The sequence below is a fragment of the Chenopodium album genome, chromosome 10 (genome assembly GCF_948465745.1).
Source record: "Chenopodium album chromosome 10, dcCheAlbu1.1, whole genome shotgun sequence".
Taxonomy (NCBI): Eukaryota; Viridiplantae; Streptophyta; class Magnoliopsida; order Caryophyllales; family Amaranthaceae; genus Chenopodium; species Chenopodium album.
In genome coordinates this window covers 54,564,256-54,581,175 of record NC_137843.1, presented here as the reverse complement: position 1 = coordinate 54,581,175, position 16,920 = coordinate 54,564,256, and the positions used below count along the sequence as shown (strand labels likewise).

General features: G+C 34.2%; 2 protein-coding genes across 3 annotated transcripts; one reads left to right on the top strand and one right to left on the bottom strand.

Moving 5' to 3' along the window:
- Positions 1-2,904: 2,904 nt before the first annotated feature.
- Positions 2,905-10,407, top strand: LOC145564143 (uncharacterized). Its single transcript, XM_081624481.1, has 25 exons — positions 2,905-3,081; positions 3,664-3,854; positions 4,587-4,804; positions 5,094-5,199; positions 5,295-5,396; positions 5,474-5,533; positions 5,630-5,708; positions 6,062-6,209; positions 6,408-6,531; positions 6,665-6,842; positions 6,945-6,973; positions 7,180-7,328; positions 7,534-7,636; positions 7,900-7,995; positions 8,086-8,141; positions 8,240-8,363; positions 8,482-8,544; positions 8,659-8,718; positions 8,803-8,964; positions 9,100-9,173; positions 9,270-9,363; positions 9,478-9,614; positions 9,716-9,796; positions 9,906-10,011; positions 10,109-10,407. The coding sequence occupies exons 2-25, from the start codon at positions 3,681-3,683 to the stop codon at positions 10,178-10,180; spliced, it is 2,595 nt and encodes an 864-aa protein (XP_081480607.1). The 5' UTR covers positions 2,905-3,081; positions 3,664-3,680; the 3' UTR covers positions 10,181-10,407.
- A 1,381-nt stretch (positions 10,408-11,788) lies between these two features.
- Positions 11,789-14,650, bottom strand: LOC145562553 (heterogeneous nuclear ribonucleoprotein 1-like). 2 transcript variants are annotated; one of them, XR_014094408.1, is made up of 3 exons: positions 14,246-14,650; positions 12,854-13,911; positions 11,789-12,310 (listed from the first exon to the last, which is right to left on the bottom strand). XR_014094408.1 is itself a non-coding variant. In XM_081622859.1 (2 exons), exons 1-2 carry the CDS (start codon positions 14,465-14,467, stop codon positions 12,955-12,957), a joined length of 1,179 nt encoding a protein of 392 aa, XP_081478985.1. In that variant the 5' UTR covers positions 14,468-14,650; the 3' UTR covers positions 12,627-12,954. The 2 variants fall into 2 exon arrangements, 1 of the variants encoding a protein (XP_081478985.1); XM_081622859.1 differs by lacking the exon at positions 11,789-12,310 and having other exon boundaries at positions 12,627-13,911.
- Positions 14,651-16,920: the final 2,270 nt, after the last annotated feature.

Below are 16,920 nucleotides of genomic sequence, written 5' to 3'. Positions count from 1 at the left end.
CCACCTTAATACCACATGACAATGAGAGAAATAACCCTTTAGGCTTATTTATAAGTGGACACAACTTTCTTGATTTTTTTAATGTGTGATACACTTCCCATCACTTTTACTCTCTTTTAATGTGGGATAATATTTTCGTTCATATGTGGGTTTGTTTATGAATGGGATAGGTAAGGAAAATAAAGGTTCATTAAAAGTACCCAGAGTAAAAGAGAGGGATTATAGAGAAATTCCTCTTCAAATGAGTCTGGTAAAATTTAACCTCTACTCTCACTCCTAAAAATCGGAAGACTAGTTAATTACTCTACCTTCCTATCTCGAAGACAATTGTAGATAATCAAAGGGTAAGTTAATGAAAATCGTATAGTCCGTACAAGTATAGGCACACATTTACGTTAAAATAAAAGTGTCAATTTAGAAGCCAAATCTTCAACGGAAAAGTCTAGAGGTGAATAAGGGCCCAAGAAGAGGAGGACTATCATCAACTCAATCATCTTATCATCACAATCTCTCTAAATTGTTGTCAATTGAATCACATCAAACTAGAAATTGATGGACTCAACTACGAACCTTTTTTCTTCTGTCACATACTTAAAAGACTTAGGCCCTATTTATTTTTAACTTCTGAACAGAACAGATTAGATTTCAGCAGAGCAGAACAAAATAGTGCAGAGTAAAGCAGATTTCAGTAGATAGTGTAGAGTAGGACTTCCACACATTGCGGAGCAGAGCAGATTTTAGCAGAGCAGTATTACTCCTTAATAATTTATAAATGTTAATTGCTTAACCTAATTAAAGTTTTGAGGAAGGTAGCTAAGAAATGTGATAATCAAATCTTTTTATATCACTTGGCCTTTGTGATTAATTTTTCTTGCCTTGCTTACGATGCTTCACTAGATCCAAACTTGAAACTCAATCATCCACGACTTTGGGCTCTGTTAACAGTGTTGACCTTTAGGCTATACCCTAATAATTGATCGATAATGTTAGATGCTTACATTTATTTCATATTCATAAATCACAAATTACAATTTAAGAAGAGGATGTAATGAACAAATAACATAAAAGTTCTATAATACCAGCTTGTACGTACAAGTATTAAAGAACGAAAGAAATAGTATAGTGGTCCATGGGCCACAAACATAAGGGGTTACTCGTGAACCACGTTGAATTGCTATGTGTTCACAATTAGTAACAAAAAAAATGCGGGTACAAATCATTATTACGTTGTGATTTTTAGGAAAGTTCTATAATCAATAATTTCTACCAACTTGGATCTTGGAAAGTTGGAATAGTTTGTACTTTGTAGACAATGGGATCGGATAAGAGAAGCCCTACGTGGTGCTTTATTTGTCACTGATTTTTAGACTTCATTTCATGACATGAGTGGGTTCAACAACTTTGATGTTTTATTATTTGTATTCCGTAAATAGTAATCATGCATAAATAATATTTTATGGACTATTTGATCAATACTTTTGTATGGACAATCTACCTTATTAATCTTTTACTTTATTTTTCCTGCTAACTTTTTTTATATCACAAGAAATTTCCAATTAAGAACAACAAAAGAATCGGAGTGGTATATTGTACAGAAATTCAATGTGTTAGCAAGAAGTAACTTTTTTTAATGCTATTGGTTTGTTTGTCAAAAATTAAAAATTCACAATAACCCTAAATAATATCAATAGCTAATGGTATTTTTTTGTTCAAAAAGAAAAATGGTAGTATTTTTTCATGTGTACTAGATTAGTCTCGTGCATGATCCAATAAAATTTTCTAAATTTAATAATTTTTTCATACCAAAATTAAAACAAAATTATTATTAAAATATGAAACATAAAATATTAAAAAAATAAATAAATAAAGCTCATAGAAAAATTGAATGATGAAATAGTATCCGAGGAAGACAAATTAAATTATAATCGATAAATAGAATTGACCAATTTTCAAAATTTGATACTAATAATAAAGTAATTGAAAAGATTTTTTATAAAATAAAATAAAAATATATTTAATGACAACATAACATGTGTTTTATTTTAAAATAGTATGTTGTCAACGGTTGCTACTTTAGTATTAATTATAGATTATAGATTTGTTATAATTTAATAAAAATAAAAAAACTTTTTTATATGCTACCTAGTCTAGTATAATTAGTCCATTGATCATCAATTAACTTGATCTTACTGATATGGAATTAATTTTTCTAATCATACTCGTATTAATTAAAACTGATCTCATTGACTGCAATATATAGAGTATTTATTAGCATTGATATTAATTGATTATTCGTATAGAAATTGATTAAAATTTAAAACAACATTTTATTAAGTACGGAGTACATTTTTTGTGAACAAGATAAGGTGTCATTTTGTACAGACATATATTATACAATTATACATAAAGTGGATCTATGTGTTGAAGACTTGAAGTAAAAGATTCTCCCTCCGTCCAAGAATACATGAGACGTTGCTTTTTTCACTATTCATACATTAATTTTGATCTTAATTTTTTTACTAACATAATAAAACATATTTTACCATAAAATATGTTGTTAGTTAGGTATTAATATAAAGTTTCATAATATAATTATTAAAATAATTTTTATTAATATTTAATTATATAAAAATAAAATCAAATTAATGTATTGATAAATGTACAATGTTAAATGTGTTATGTATTATGAGACAGAATGAGTAATAAAAAGAAGTGATGCGTGATTAGATTCTCTATATATAAATCACTTCAATTCAAACTTGAAAATTTACATTGTTTGGTCGACCTGAACCCAACCTGATCAACCATATATACACATTTAAATTTGGGTACGAGCGCGTGAAAAGTATAAATGAGCACATTAAAAGTGTTACTATCTCTTCATATCGCAACATCGTAGTGTAGACCCATCCTTATTGGCTTATCTTTTTCCCACCATATGTGATATGTCATATTTCTTTCTTTCATCTCCACAAAGATTTCTCTTATCCTTCTAAATTATTAATCACTCTGCATTATCATTCCAAACTATATAATTGGTCTTCTTGTGCTTATACTTTGAAGTTATTACAACCTTTTAAGGTAATGTACGTTGTTTTTTTTTCTTTTTTGGGAAATTATTTTTTCATTAGCATAATAAAAGTTGTTGCATATATATAGTTGATTCACATAAATCCTCATTTTTGTAATGAACATATTGATTCCGAAGATGTCTCAAGTTTAATTCTTCTTCTTCTTCAATTTCTTGAATACATTAATCACAGTTTACAACCTTTTTTTTTTTTTTTTTTTTGGTTAGTATTCGTGACCACCTATATCTATATGTATTTTTTGAGTTCTGCCATATTCACTTTTTGTTATTAAATCGACTCTTTCTAGCAATGATGGAACTTTTAAGGGGGCAGCCGTAGCCTAACTCATAAACATTTTTCTACCATAAATGTATTTAAAAAAATAAATAAATAAAGATTGGTGAAATATGTATCTAGTTTTGCTCCAATTGAGAGGTTAAGAATTCGATTTTTGGTCTCGCCCTATGAAATTTTTACAAGCTTTCCAACGTAAATTGTGCTTACCAAATTAAGGTGCATTACCTAGGTGTAATAATCTTAATTTGGCAAATGTCATATTATACTAATGGTGATTTAATTTGTGGTTTTGTAGAAAGAGAAGAGTAAGATATGAGAGTTGCAGTGGTAGGTGGAGGAATAAGTGGACTAGGAGCAGCATATGAAGTTGCAAAAACAGGAATAAATGTGGTGTTGTATGAGAAAGAAGATTATTTAGGTGGACATGCCAAAACGGTTCGTTTTGATGGCATTGACTTGGACCTTGGTTTTATGGTCTTTAATCGGGTAAGTCCTTTTCTTTTTTATGTGCCCTTTTCTCCTTCTTTGTGTCCCCTTAATCAACTTTTCTATTGGACTAAAGAAAGAGATATTGAAAGTGACTTAACGTAAATTAAATATTTTCGACAATAAGCTAAATATAAGTTCACTCGATGGGGTCCTTTAGACGATCGTGTAACATGTTTATAATTTTTTTTAAAAGTTGATAAGACCGTAAGATGAATAAATGATGCAATTGATTTTGACCCGGCCTTTTACCATTTTATTTTATAGGTCTCTCTAGTCAAGTACGGACAGTGTTGTAGTCAATCACATTCATTGAGAGTGGTAGCTCACCCCAGATTAAGTCATATACGATATATAATTCATACAAAGTACAGACCTTATCATTAGATCGACCACTTAAAGCTTACAATAAGTTGTTCTTATTAATAAATCAATTCAGGTCAAGCCTCTAAAAGTGGCATGACCAATTTGGCCAAGTTTTAACCCAAATTCAAATAAATTGGGCCCTTCTAGCTCTAACTTAATACTTCCTTCTTAAGAAATAAGAATTGCTGGGAAAATGAACTAAATTTCTAATGTAAGGTTACAATCACAAAGTTTAAGTTCAACATGATAAGATTCTTAGAAAGAATTGATATGATAATTTAATTTGACAAGTAAATTATGGTTGAATCTACTATGATAATGTCATTTGAATTCTCTAATATTGGAAATTATGATATCATTGAACAGGTTACATATCCAAATATGATGGAGCTCTTTGAAAGCCTTGGCATTGAAATGGAGGACTCTGATATGTCATTTTCTGTTAGTTTAGATAAAGGCCGCGGATGTGAATGGGGGAGTCGAAATGGTATAAGTGGTTTATTTGCTCAGAAAACTAATGCAGTAAATCCATACTTTTGGAAAATGATCCAGGAAATCATCAAGTTCAAGAATGAAGTGATAATGTAAGCCATTGTGTTTTTTTTAACATGACTCTTTTAAGTAAGCCGAATTTTATGAAGAATGTGAATGTCAATTGATTAATAGAAGTCAGTTTTAATCGATAAAAATCAGTTGTGATCATTAAAAAAAATATTAGTATTACTCTGCATAAGTTCAGTTCAGTTCAGTTCTGCTGGTGAAACGAACATGGCCTTATGTGTAGCTAGCCATAACAGGCGGCGTGCACTTCATTGTAGAGTAAATGAGTTACAGTATTGCTTTTACTTATGGCATTGACAAATTTCTCCTAAGGTACCTTGAAGAGCTTGAAAATAACCCAGAGATGGATCGGACTCAAACTCTTGGCCATTTTATCAAGTCTAGAGGTTACTCTGAGTTGTTTCAGAAGGCTTATCTTGTAAGATTCACAAAAGTTTTCATCGCGATTTCTGTTTGTGTATGTTAGTGTTCTGTATGCATTATTCATCAAGACCTGTTACTTAACATTTGTAGGTTCCGATGTGTGCTTCAATCTGGTCTTGCCCTTCAGACACAGTGATGAACTTTTCGGCTTTCTCCATACTTTCCTTCTGTCGTAACCATCACTTGCTTCAGGTTCATTTCACCAACCTATTATACGATCGTGCATTCATGCCTTTCTCGTTGATAAGCTGAACAATTGTATCTGACAGTTATTTGGCCGTCCACAATGGCTTACTGTGAAAGGGCGCTCACACTGTTATGTAAATAAGGTCTAATTCTAGCCTTATAAGCTATATATATAAAAGGTGTAACTGCTCTTGTAATGCTTGTAATCATCTGTATGCTATGTACGGTGTCTCTTACAGATTAGGGAGGAGCTAGAGAATCGAGGAGTTCAAGTAAAAACCAGTAATGAGGTGATTTCTGTTTCAACGAGTGATGAGGGTGAGTAGACACATCATTATTAAGTCCACGGCCACACAAAAACAGAGAAATTCATGGTGATCCTGTGTTTTAACAGTTTATAATTGCAGTTTTCGTTTCAAGGACTTAAATAAATCACTCTTTACCGTGATCTGAATATTAAGGTTATGGCTGTCTAGTCAGTCTTGATTTGCATCCACAAGTTCTAAAGTTGTCACATGAACAAAACTATCTAGCTTAATACAAGAGGCTGCAGCTCATACTAACAACAGTAGATCGACTAGACTGAGCTCATGATATCGTCTATATATATTGCTACTTGGGATTGATTATGGGAGGTTCTATTCTGAATTCGTGGATTAATTCTCTTACAGGTTGTACCTTGTTATGTAGTGACGGTTCAAAAGACATATATGACAAATGCATCATAGCTGTTCATGCACCAGATGCCATACGAATGCTAGGAAATGAAGCAACATATGATGAAAGAAGTATACTGGGTGCTTTCCAATATGTTTACAGGTTCAATTTCCTTTTCTTTTCGTCTTAAACAGATGAATGAATTGTGTTGACAAGATTGCTCCACTTGTGAATTGTGATCGCGCTCTTTTCTCTGAAGTCTAAACCATAAAATAAGATGCTGAAGCTGAACTTTTTTTATTTTTTTTATTTTTTATATTAACTAATTGAAATCAATGGTTTTGGACTTCATATTCACAGTGATATATATCTCCATCGTGATATAAATTTCATGCCCAAAAATCCAGCAGCGTGGAGTGCATGGAATTTTCTTGGGACCATAGACAACAAATTGTGCTTAACATACTGGCTAAATGTACTACAGGTACATATTAATTCTGTTTTATTTCCTGTACCAGTTTTGATATTTGAGTGAGTTCTTTTTGTAATTATCTTCGTATGATTCAGTTATTTCTATGGTTATACCACAATGATTCCTCGGTTTTTTTACTATGCAGAATATCGAGTCCAGCCTTCCTTTTCTTGTGACTCTTAATCCACCTCATCAACCAGAAAATTTGTTGCTTAAATGGACAACTGGTCATCCTGTACCCTCTGTCGCGGCAACAAAGGCTTCTCTTGACCTTGGTAATATTCAAGGAACAAGAGGAATATGGTTTTGTGGAGCATATCAAGGTTGGTGAGGTCTTGAAAATTTCTTTACAGTGGTCTAGACCAGAAAAAGGTTGTACATATTTCAAATCAATTGCACTTACTATTTCTTTTTCTATATTTCAGGCTATGGCTTCCATGAGGATGGATTGAAGGTATATTTCTGCTTTTCTTTTTGACATAAATTAGTGCTGCTCGAGAACAATTTGCGTATGAAATTTGATACAGGGTTAAGGCAGTTAACACCTTACTTTCTCCAAGACGAGGCAGATCCCATTAGAGTGGATAACACAATGTTGTTCTTGTTATACATAGGTGAACTAGTTGAGTTTCTGAAGATATGTAAGGTGTTATTTTTTAGGCTGGCATGGTTGCTGCACAAGGTGTACTTGGAAAAAGTTTCAACATTCTAACAAACCCGAAACAGATGGTGCCTTCTTTGACAGAAACAGCTGCTAGACTTTTTGTAACTAGATTCCTTAATGGGTTTATTTCAGCTGGCTGTTTGATGTAAGTTCATTAATCTACATTTCACATCCATTTCTCTATCTGTTATCGTTTTGTCTTGTGCTTGTAGTATAATACTTGCTCTTGTTAGGCTTACAAATGATCGTCTGATTGAGGTTGAACAAAATAAGTGTGACAATAAATGGAGTTCTGAAATGCTATTGTCTTGTTTCTGCTCTTAAATAACCCTTGGCTTATCTTATGACAGTTTATTGGAGGAGGGTGGCACTATATTGAAGTTTGAAGGCTCAAGCAAAAGATGTTCTTTGAAAGTTGCAATAAGAGTTCACAGCCCTCAGTTTTACTGGAAGGTATGCTTCTTGAGTTTCATGTCTAGTCCCTTTGATATTACTCCCTTCGCGAGTTTATGATATTACCATTGCTGTACTGCACAGAGAGTGAGGAAGAAGTAGGTTTTAAAATTAGACAGGTGGGTGGACGTGAGACTTAACCTGAGAGAAAATCATAAACTTACCATTCCGGACATTCTAAATTAGTACTCTGAATATGTAACTTCCAATTGGGCAGACAGTAGCTATATACAGAACTGATGAACTCAGGTATCTTCTTGCAGGTAGCTACACAGGCAGATTTAGGCCTTGCAGATGCATTTATTAATGGAGACTTCTCCTTTGTTGACAAAAATGATGGTCTTCTTAACCTTTTCATGGTAATATAGAAATTTCTGTCCAAGTGTCAAGATAGTTCTCCGTACTACTACTACTACTTGTTCTAAGGTTTTGCCAAATTCCTCATGCAGATCTTTATTGCCAACAGAGATTCAAATTCTTCAGCTTCACAAATCAACAAAAAGAGGTATAGTCTGCTTAAAACAATAGCATGATCAATTCCTTGCTTACATCTTTAGGTATTGACATATTTCAACTTTGGTTTCAATGATGAAACGGTTTCAGGGGCTGGTGGACACCAATGCTTTTTACTGCTGGTATTGCATCTGCAAAGTATTTCTACTATCATGTTTCTAGGCAAAATACACTAACACAAGCTCGTCGAAATATTTCTCGCCACTATGACTTGGTATGAGAAGCTGGCCAATCTATTGAGGCTTTTACTTGCCATGATTATGCTTAGCTTGCAACAAATATCAAAGTATATGGTTTCTTCTAATGTTTCCTCATCTATTTGTTGATATCAGAGCAACGAAATGTTTTCCCTCTTTTTGGACGAGACAATGACTTACTCTTGTGCTGTCTTCGAGGTCAGAACTAGAGTCTCCAACACAATCAGTGTTTAGTACCAAAACATTAACTCTGTACTTACTAAGTGTCTCCAATTTATAACTGTTCTTCCCATGATTCTCAATATTTAATAGTCTGCAAATGAAGACTTAAAAGTTGCACAAATGAGGAAAATCTCTCTTTTACTCGAAAAGGTAATAAGCCTCGTCTCCTGCAGTTTCATAATTACTCCATGAACCTTTATCCATCAGCTAAATTTTATCAGTACATCAATGTAGGCCAGGGTAGAGAAACATCATGAGGTGCTTGAGATCGGTTGTGGTTGGGGTAGCCTAGCTATCGAAGTGGTAAAGAGAACTGGATGCAGATATACTGGCATTACTCTTTCAGAAGAACAACTCAGATATGCAGAGCAAAGGGTGAAAGAGGCTGGTTTGCAGGTAATGCAGTCTGTTATTAGCACCAGGATATTACTTCAGTGATGCAGTTGCGAATGTGTTCATTGCATCTTTAACTCGTTACATTGTATACAACGCTTTCTTCCTCTTGCTTCAATCTAACATGAGGTTTCACAGGATCGCATAAAGTTTCTTCTCTGTGATTATCGCCAATTGCCAGGCACCCAAAAATTTGACAGAATTATCTCCTGGTTAGACCTTAAACTCCTGCTGGCTTAGCTCTTTGTTGGTGATTATCATCTTTATTTTTTTGAAAAAAAATTGATATGCTGCTACATATTGCACAGTGAAATGCTTGAAGCTGTAGGGCATGAATTCATGGAGGAGTTTTTCCATTGTTCCGAATCCATCTTGGCAGCTAATGGTCTTCTTGTCCTTCAGGTAATAGCAAACATGTCTCAATAAATAGAGAAGACGATCATGTTATCTGTTAGCCTCTTAAGACTTCCTGCTTGTTTCATTTATCTTACTAAGAAAGTAGTTGCTATTCCTCAGTTCATATCTATACCGGATGAGCGGTATGATGAATACAGGAGAAGCTCAGATTTCATTAAAGAATACATTTTCCCAGGCGGATGTCTACCTTGCTTGAGCAGAGTAACATCAGCAATGGCTGCTGCCTCTCGACTTTGGTATGTGCAAACTAGCGAAAACTTAATATATGTGATGAAATAAAGAACGAAACCAATTGTGTTGGAAAGTACTTGTATACTCAAAACTGCTTACTTTGTAGTGTGGAGCACATAGAAAACATTGGGATACACTACTATCAAACACTAAGATTCTGGCGAAAAAATTTTCTGGAGCACCAAAGGTTAGTCACTCGCTCTCTACTCACTCCGGCCTTTGTTCATACCTAATTGAGTATGTGCTATTAAGTTCAAGCTATTACTGCTAATCCACTTTTACTTCTGGATCTCCAGCAAAATTCGTTCACTTGGCTTCGACGAGAAGTTCATAAGAACATGGGAATACTATTTTGACTATTGTGCTGCAGGATTCAAGACACGGACATTAGGGAATTACCAGGTAAAAGAAAGAACATACCATGTCTTTTATTTTGCTGATATGCTAACATAGAGCTGTGTTGAAAAGTATCATTAACTAGAGGTCTGGTGTACTGCAGATTGTATTTTCGCGACCTGGAAATCTCGCTGCATTTGGTGATCCATTTGCAGGCACACCCTTACCTCATTGAACTCAGTACAAGCATTCATCAGATCATTTCACGCTTCATGGTGCAGAACACCCTTAGCATCAACAATTTTTCGTTTCACATTTGAGATTGCATTACCATTTGCTAGAATTCCTGGCACTCTATTAGTTCCATTGATTGATTCAATTTTTCAGAGAACTTCACAGTTACCTCATATGAGGTTGTACATTGGAAAATATCAGTGTATACTCTGATCATTCAAACATCAATTAAGATTGAAACTGCATACATTGATTATGCAGATGTTACTAAAGGGCACATTAGGAACAATTAAGGTCGTAAGCTGAACCAAATCGAGCCACAAAAAACCAAAAATTTTAGGCTGCTCGCGTTTGTTACTCAAACACATGAACAAGCACAAATTACTTATCTGTAACAAAATCCGTTAAATTATTTAACCAAGGTAAAAGTTCGGTAAAAAAATACGAGTATGAATATTGATCGTTATGACATGGTTATCAAAAAAAATAGAAGGAAAAAAAAAAAAAAATCTAATGACATGATCAATGTGTCACCTAACCACAAAATTTATGTCAGAATGACAATTCTAAATATACTATTGAGATGGGATTAATCAATTGTACTGAAATTGATAGTGTTAGTTACAATTACGTCATCTGAATTGATTGCATCTTATATAATCATACAGAAAACCATAATTTGAGTTATTAGGCGACAAAAGAACTTTGGAAGTGTGTAAATTACATTATCTCTCAGATTTAGTTCTTACGTAGTACTGTATACTAGATTATCAATAAAATCTACGTAAGCTATAACACACTACACTGCTTTCCGACGTCATTTTGTTGTGTTTAATGGGAGAAATCAGACACAAGTCTCTATCAGTTTTCATTTAGTCACCTTAATTATACAAAAAATGATGTTTATCACCTTAATTATAAGGCCTATAACCTAAGTCCCAATGCCATCATCTGCATCACTTCATAGGTAGTACTCCTTCCGTCTCTGTTGATTTGCCTCTATTTTCTTTTTGGGTTGTCCACGTGAGTTTTGCCAATACAGTAACCGTAAGGACTGCCACTTTACTCTTGCCACTTTACTCTCACAACCAATACATTCTGGTATGTCAACTTGGTTTCTCGTCAACTCTACCCAATCAAACACAAGATGACAGGACTTCAGAAGACGTATTGCAAAACCCCTAAATTCAAGGTACTTACCCTTACAACCCCGACATATTGAAAGTTCTAAATATAACATGTACAATCTCAAAGTAAGTAAATTAGGTTACTAGTCTTCATATCGCCTACAATTCCAGAAATCATTCCACATACAGATATCATATTGGGATTTTGAAGTCCAGATTCTAAGCCTAAGTAGCTGCTTAGATGATATGTGTCCAAAATCATTCATTAATTTACCCAGATCATGATCACGCATTCATATTACCCACAATCACACTAAAAACGTCAGCTTTAGCTACTAAGATCTATGAAGGATACCTCATATAGCTTCCAATCAACCAAAATAAAAGGAGTTCTAATTATGAGGCATGATTTAATCTATGAACATTACATAAATTTGAAAAAAAGAATGTAATCTGAAATATCAATTTATTGTATAAGATGATCCGAAACACCATGAAGATCCAACGGATTCAACAATAAACAATCTGCAGAAAACTAAAAGAAAACGCTAAGAAAAAGCAGTTTCTTATGGAACTAATAAATATTACTCAACTATTTTGACAGACTACCTCAGATGAAAGGGGTTGTATCCTACTTCAACTGCCACAAGCAGCTATATACTTGGATTATAAACCATGAAAAACACTCCTTTTTCTATTTTATGTGACCAAAAAAAAAAAAAAAAAAAAAAAGCTTCGATTATTAAATTTTCCTAATAGGATAAACTAAGGAAGAATATATCCTCAATTTAACTCGACATACCGGATGGAGATCAGCTTAGAAATTTCCATCAGCTCACCACAATTTGATAGAAGATTAGAACCACAAAGCACGCGCTTGGGTTGATCAGTCTCACAAAATGCAATCTCTCATCAGAATAAAACTGATAGCATGTTTTAAAGCTCTGGCAGAAACTGATTTACGCTGCATGTAGCCACCTTGCTTCAGAAATCGAGCAGCTCTCCTGTACAACACAAGGGCAAATACAGGGAGAAAGTGATTATGCCAGTGTTAAAGCTTCAACTACCACTACGTTATCACTATCCATTACGAACTGATCAACCCAACTTGTCTACAGCTCCAATCTCTACCAGTACGAGAAGCTTCACTAAATCTTTGTGATATCTACTTCACAGGATAAACACAAGGTAACTACAAAGGATTAATTCTTGTTTGAAATGCATGCACATATATTTCCTGGTGACCTGATTCATTCAGGCAAGTAAAAGACACTAGCAACTCAGTTAACTGCATAGAAAATATCGACCAAATAAACATACAGACATAATATAAGCTTATACAACTCAAAAACTAGAGAAATAATAGAGCAGTAGTAACACCGAATAAACATCAAACAGCACACTAGATACCAAACTACACTCAACTGGACGTAGTTAAAAGAAGTAACTAGTACTCCAAAAAACTAATTATTACTTGAAAAAAAAAAAAAAAAAAAAGGGATAGCAAGAAAATCTACAGCAAACTACTGGGATTAAAGCAAGCCAACCAGTCCAACAGTATGCTTGAGATCCGAACAGGCTATCCCCTTGCCACTGGGAAGGGCAAGCTTCTATGATTCAGCTCGGAGCAAACCCGCTGCAGCTGCACTTATCGAGCCCCACCATATCCACCACCATAACCCATCTGAGCACCAAGAGGTCCATTTACTTGAGCTCCATAACCTCCAGCCCCATATCCTCCATGACCATTGGCATCTCCATAGCCCCCTTGCATCTCTCCACCAGCAGAGACATTACTACCGGGGACACCTCCAGCACGATTTCCTACACTTCCATATCCATCACTGCCACCATAATTACCATATCCATACCCAGACGCTCCACTAGGAGATTGACCAGTTAGTCCACTTCCTGCACCAGAAGCAGCCCAAGGACCAGCATTTCCATACCCAGCTGCACCATAAGCAGAGGCAGCCTGTGCATTCCATGAACTCCTTTGGGCATTTGAAAGATTAGGGTTTCCATAAGCTGCACTTGCAGGACCACCATACCCAGGATTTGCTCCCCCATACCCGGCGTATGCACCATAACCCATGCCACTAGCAGGCCCGTATCCATAACCAGCTGCACCATAACCAGAAGAACCATAAGGTGGAAATGCACCTCCAGCATTCTGAGGTTGCATATATCTATTTGAATCCATTCTACCTTCAAAAGCATTCAGACCGCCACTACCACGACTACCCATACCAGGGTTAGCATCTTTTGGTAAAGCACGCTTCACCTCAACTTGCTTACCATTCAAATCATGAAAGGTATTTTGTAAAACCCTATCTACTGCATCCTCACTGTCAAAAGAAATGAATCCAAAACCTCGAGGTCTACGTGTATTCTGATCATACATTATAACTACATCAGTTACTTGGCCATAATTCTCAAAATATTCCCTAAATACTTCATCAGTTACAGTAGGAGGCAATCCCCCAACAAAAATCTTCTTAGTCCTGAAGTTTCCCCCTCCACCTCCACTTCTACCACCATTGTTGCTTCCAGCTCTTCCGGAATTCTGCTGCTCTTCTCTCGACATAGCTCGTTTCGCCTCGACCTGAATTCAACAAAGGCATTCCCCCAAATACTTATACAATGAACCATCTCAAGCAAACATCATGTGCATCATAATTCACTAAAACAACAAAATTTCATGCAAACTTGAGATCATAACTTAATCCAATTACCCAAAACCATAAAACGCCAGAATTTCAAGCTAAGTTTAAGTATAGCAACTTCAAAAATATTCCAAAAACAAAATGACAAAAAAAACAAATCAAAATCATAAAAACCTTAATAACCCATCAAATTCAGCACAAGAAATAACATCCCAAATCAACTAATCTTAAGAACACCAACAAAATCAATCAAAAAGAGTCAAATGATCTTACAGGTCTGCCATCAATGGTGTGTTTATCCTGAAGAACACGATCAATAACAGAAGGATCTGAAAAAAGAACAAAGCCAAAACCTCTAGGTCTACCAGTAGCTTTATCTCTCATAATATTAGCTTGAAAAACATCACCATATTGCCCAAAATACTCTTTGAGCTTCTCCTCTGTTGTTTCCCATGAAATCCCACCTACAAACAACTTCCCTTGATCTGAATCCATCTTTTTTTATGAAAATTTTGCCCCCCTCTCCCTCTTTCTCTCTCCTACCTTCAAATTAATTAATGGGTTCTGATCAAAATTGGATTTTGGGTGAAAATGGTGGAGAATTTCTAGAGAGAGAAAGTAGAGAGAGAAAATGGGGGGGGGGTTTGGGAGGAGAGATAAGAGTTCAAGGCGGAGGGTTTGGAGGAAAGGGGATTGGGGAAGGAGTATTGTTTTTGCTATTCACTGAGATTCTTTTTCTTTTTTTCATTTTTCTTTTTTTTTAACGGTCAAGATTTTTTACTGTTATTTTTTTAAGAATGAATAAATAAATAAATAAGGGCTTGTTTGGCATCATTTTTAGTTTTCAGTTTCCTGTTTTTTTGAAAACTAAAAATAAAAAACAAGAAACAAGAAAAAGGTGTTTCCACTTTTATGTTGTCAGTTTTCAAAATTATCATGATTTTAATAAGTCTAAATATTTTTTGATCCATTATGTGACATATATAATGTACTTTAAAAAACAAAAAATCAAAAAACAGAAAACCACAGCGATGCCAAACGGACCCTAAATAAATGTGTTTGTTTTGTTTAAGGGGTTAAATTATTGCAATGTAAAAATCATTTGTATCGGAGAAGTTGATGCTTACGAGTTAAGACAGCTGGAGGTCGAAGTCCGTTGCTGACTGGTGTCCCCCACGTGACTTACACGAGATTGCACGTGAGGTGAACTTTTGAAAGACGACTTTTTTTATCGTCTGCATAAGTAACGAGTGTGAAATTGTGGTCTTGAGTCACGGTCAAGTTGGTTTGGTTTCGACCAAAAATATTGGGTCGATTGGGGTTTGGAGTCTAGGCGTTTGGGATACAAGTTTTGAGCTTGTTTCCAATCAATTGTCAGTTAGTGGTTTGGTTGTTTCTTTGTAACTTATGGGTTTATTTATCTCAAATATTAGCATGTGATGTTTTACACTCCTTTCGTGTTTTTTTTAATACATTACTTTGATTTTTGCACTATTCGCATATTATGGTTAAATTGATTTTTTCACCTTTATAAAATAAATAAATATTATTATATAATACTTCGGCCCCGTTCTCTTCACCTTATTTTTGTTAAATTAAAATTATTTTTACTGAAACAAAATTATATTTTCTAAACTTAAATTATTTTTACTGAAGTTAAATTAATTTTACTGAACTGAAATTATTTTTGCTGAACTGAAATTATTTTTACTGATTTTCTATTATAATTCTTCTTTAAGAGAACTGAATTTTACTGAACTGAACTTATTTTTACTGAACTGAAATTATTTTTACTTAATATTATTTTTTTAAGGTGAAGAGAATAGAGCCTTCTTCCGTTTTTTTAGTTGACACCGTTTGACTTTTAAACTATTCACACAATACACTTTGACTCGCTTTTGTGGTTTATAGATACGATAAAACATATTCACGTGGGATCTTGTTTGAATCGTTTCAATGTATATTTTATTAATATCTACTTTTATAATTTTACAATGTTGATAATTAGAGATATTAATTGTTAAAAACATGCGTTGGCAAGCGTGATAATAGAAAGATGTCAACTAAAAAAACCAGAGGAAGTATATTATTAGATTCGTCATAATGTCTAGTTTCATAATATAATTTTGTTATAATTTTTACTAATTAACAATTAAAGATATTAATAGTCAAAGTTGCGTCTCGGCAAATGTGCCGGTCAAACTGATGCAAATAAAAGAAAATAGAGGGAGTATTGATTGTGTTTAATCAATTGACACATCGACTATTTTTTATGTTATTATAAAAATTGCGCGCATCATCCCGCCTTTTGGTAAACTTGTTGATTGATTTGTGACATAGGGCTTATTTTCTTCAGCTTAATTTCAGTTCAGTTCAGCTACAAATCAGTTCAGTTTAGTTCCTAATTTTGTTGAGGTGTGGATTCTAAAACTCTAGTCCAAAGTTGTTTACTTTTATTGTTAGAATGGAGTGTGAATCTTAGGAGGAGGGGTGGATTGGGGGGGGGGGGGAGGAGTTAGAACCCCTTGGGTATGAATTCCATTACTAAAAACCTCAACCAAACAAAAAATTGATGGAATGGATTATAACCCCATTCCAACCAATTCCAAATGATCCAACTAAACGACCCTTTAATGAGTTTTGCTAATACTAGCTAGGTAAGAAGGGAAATTTTATCTACTCATATATCGTACTATCTCAAAATGAGTATAGAAAAGCAACTAAAAATGATGTCTTAAAGACCTCTTATTTTATTAAATTTCATCTTTGATACATGCTATATTACAAATACTCTTAGCACCCCTTATAGTTTAGCGAACATAAGCTATCTATACAAGTCAATGCTTGTGAGAAAGACCTTACTCCACATATGATACTTTATATATTTGGTCCATGTATTTTCTTAAAACAAATAATGGTAGGTGATTGAAAAAGTGCTGACTATAAAA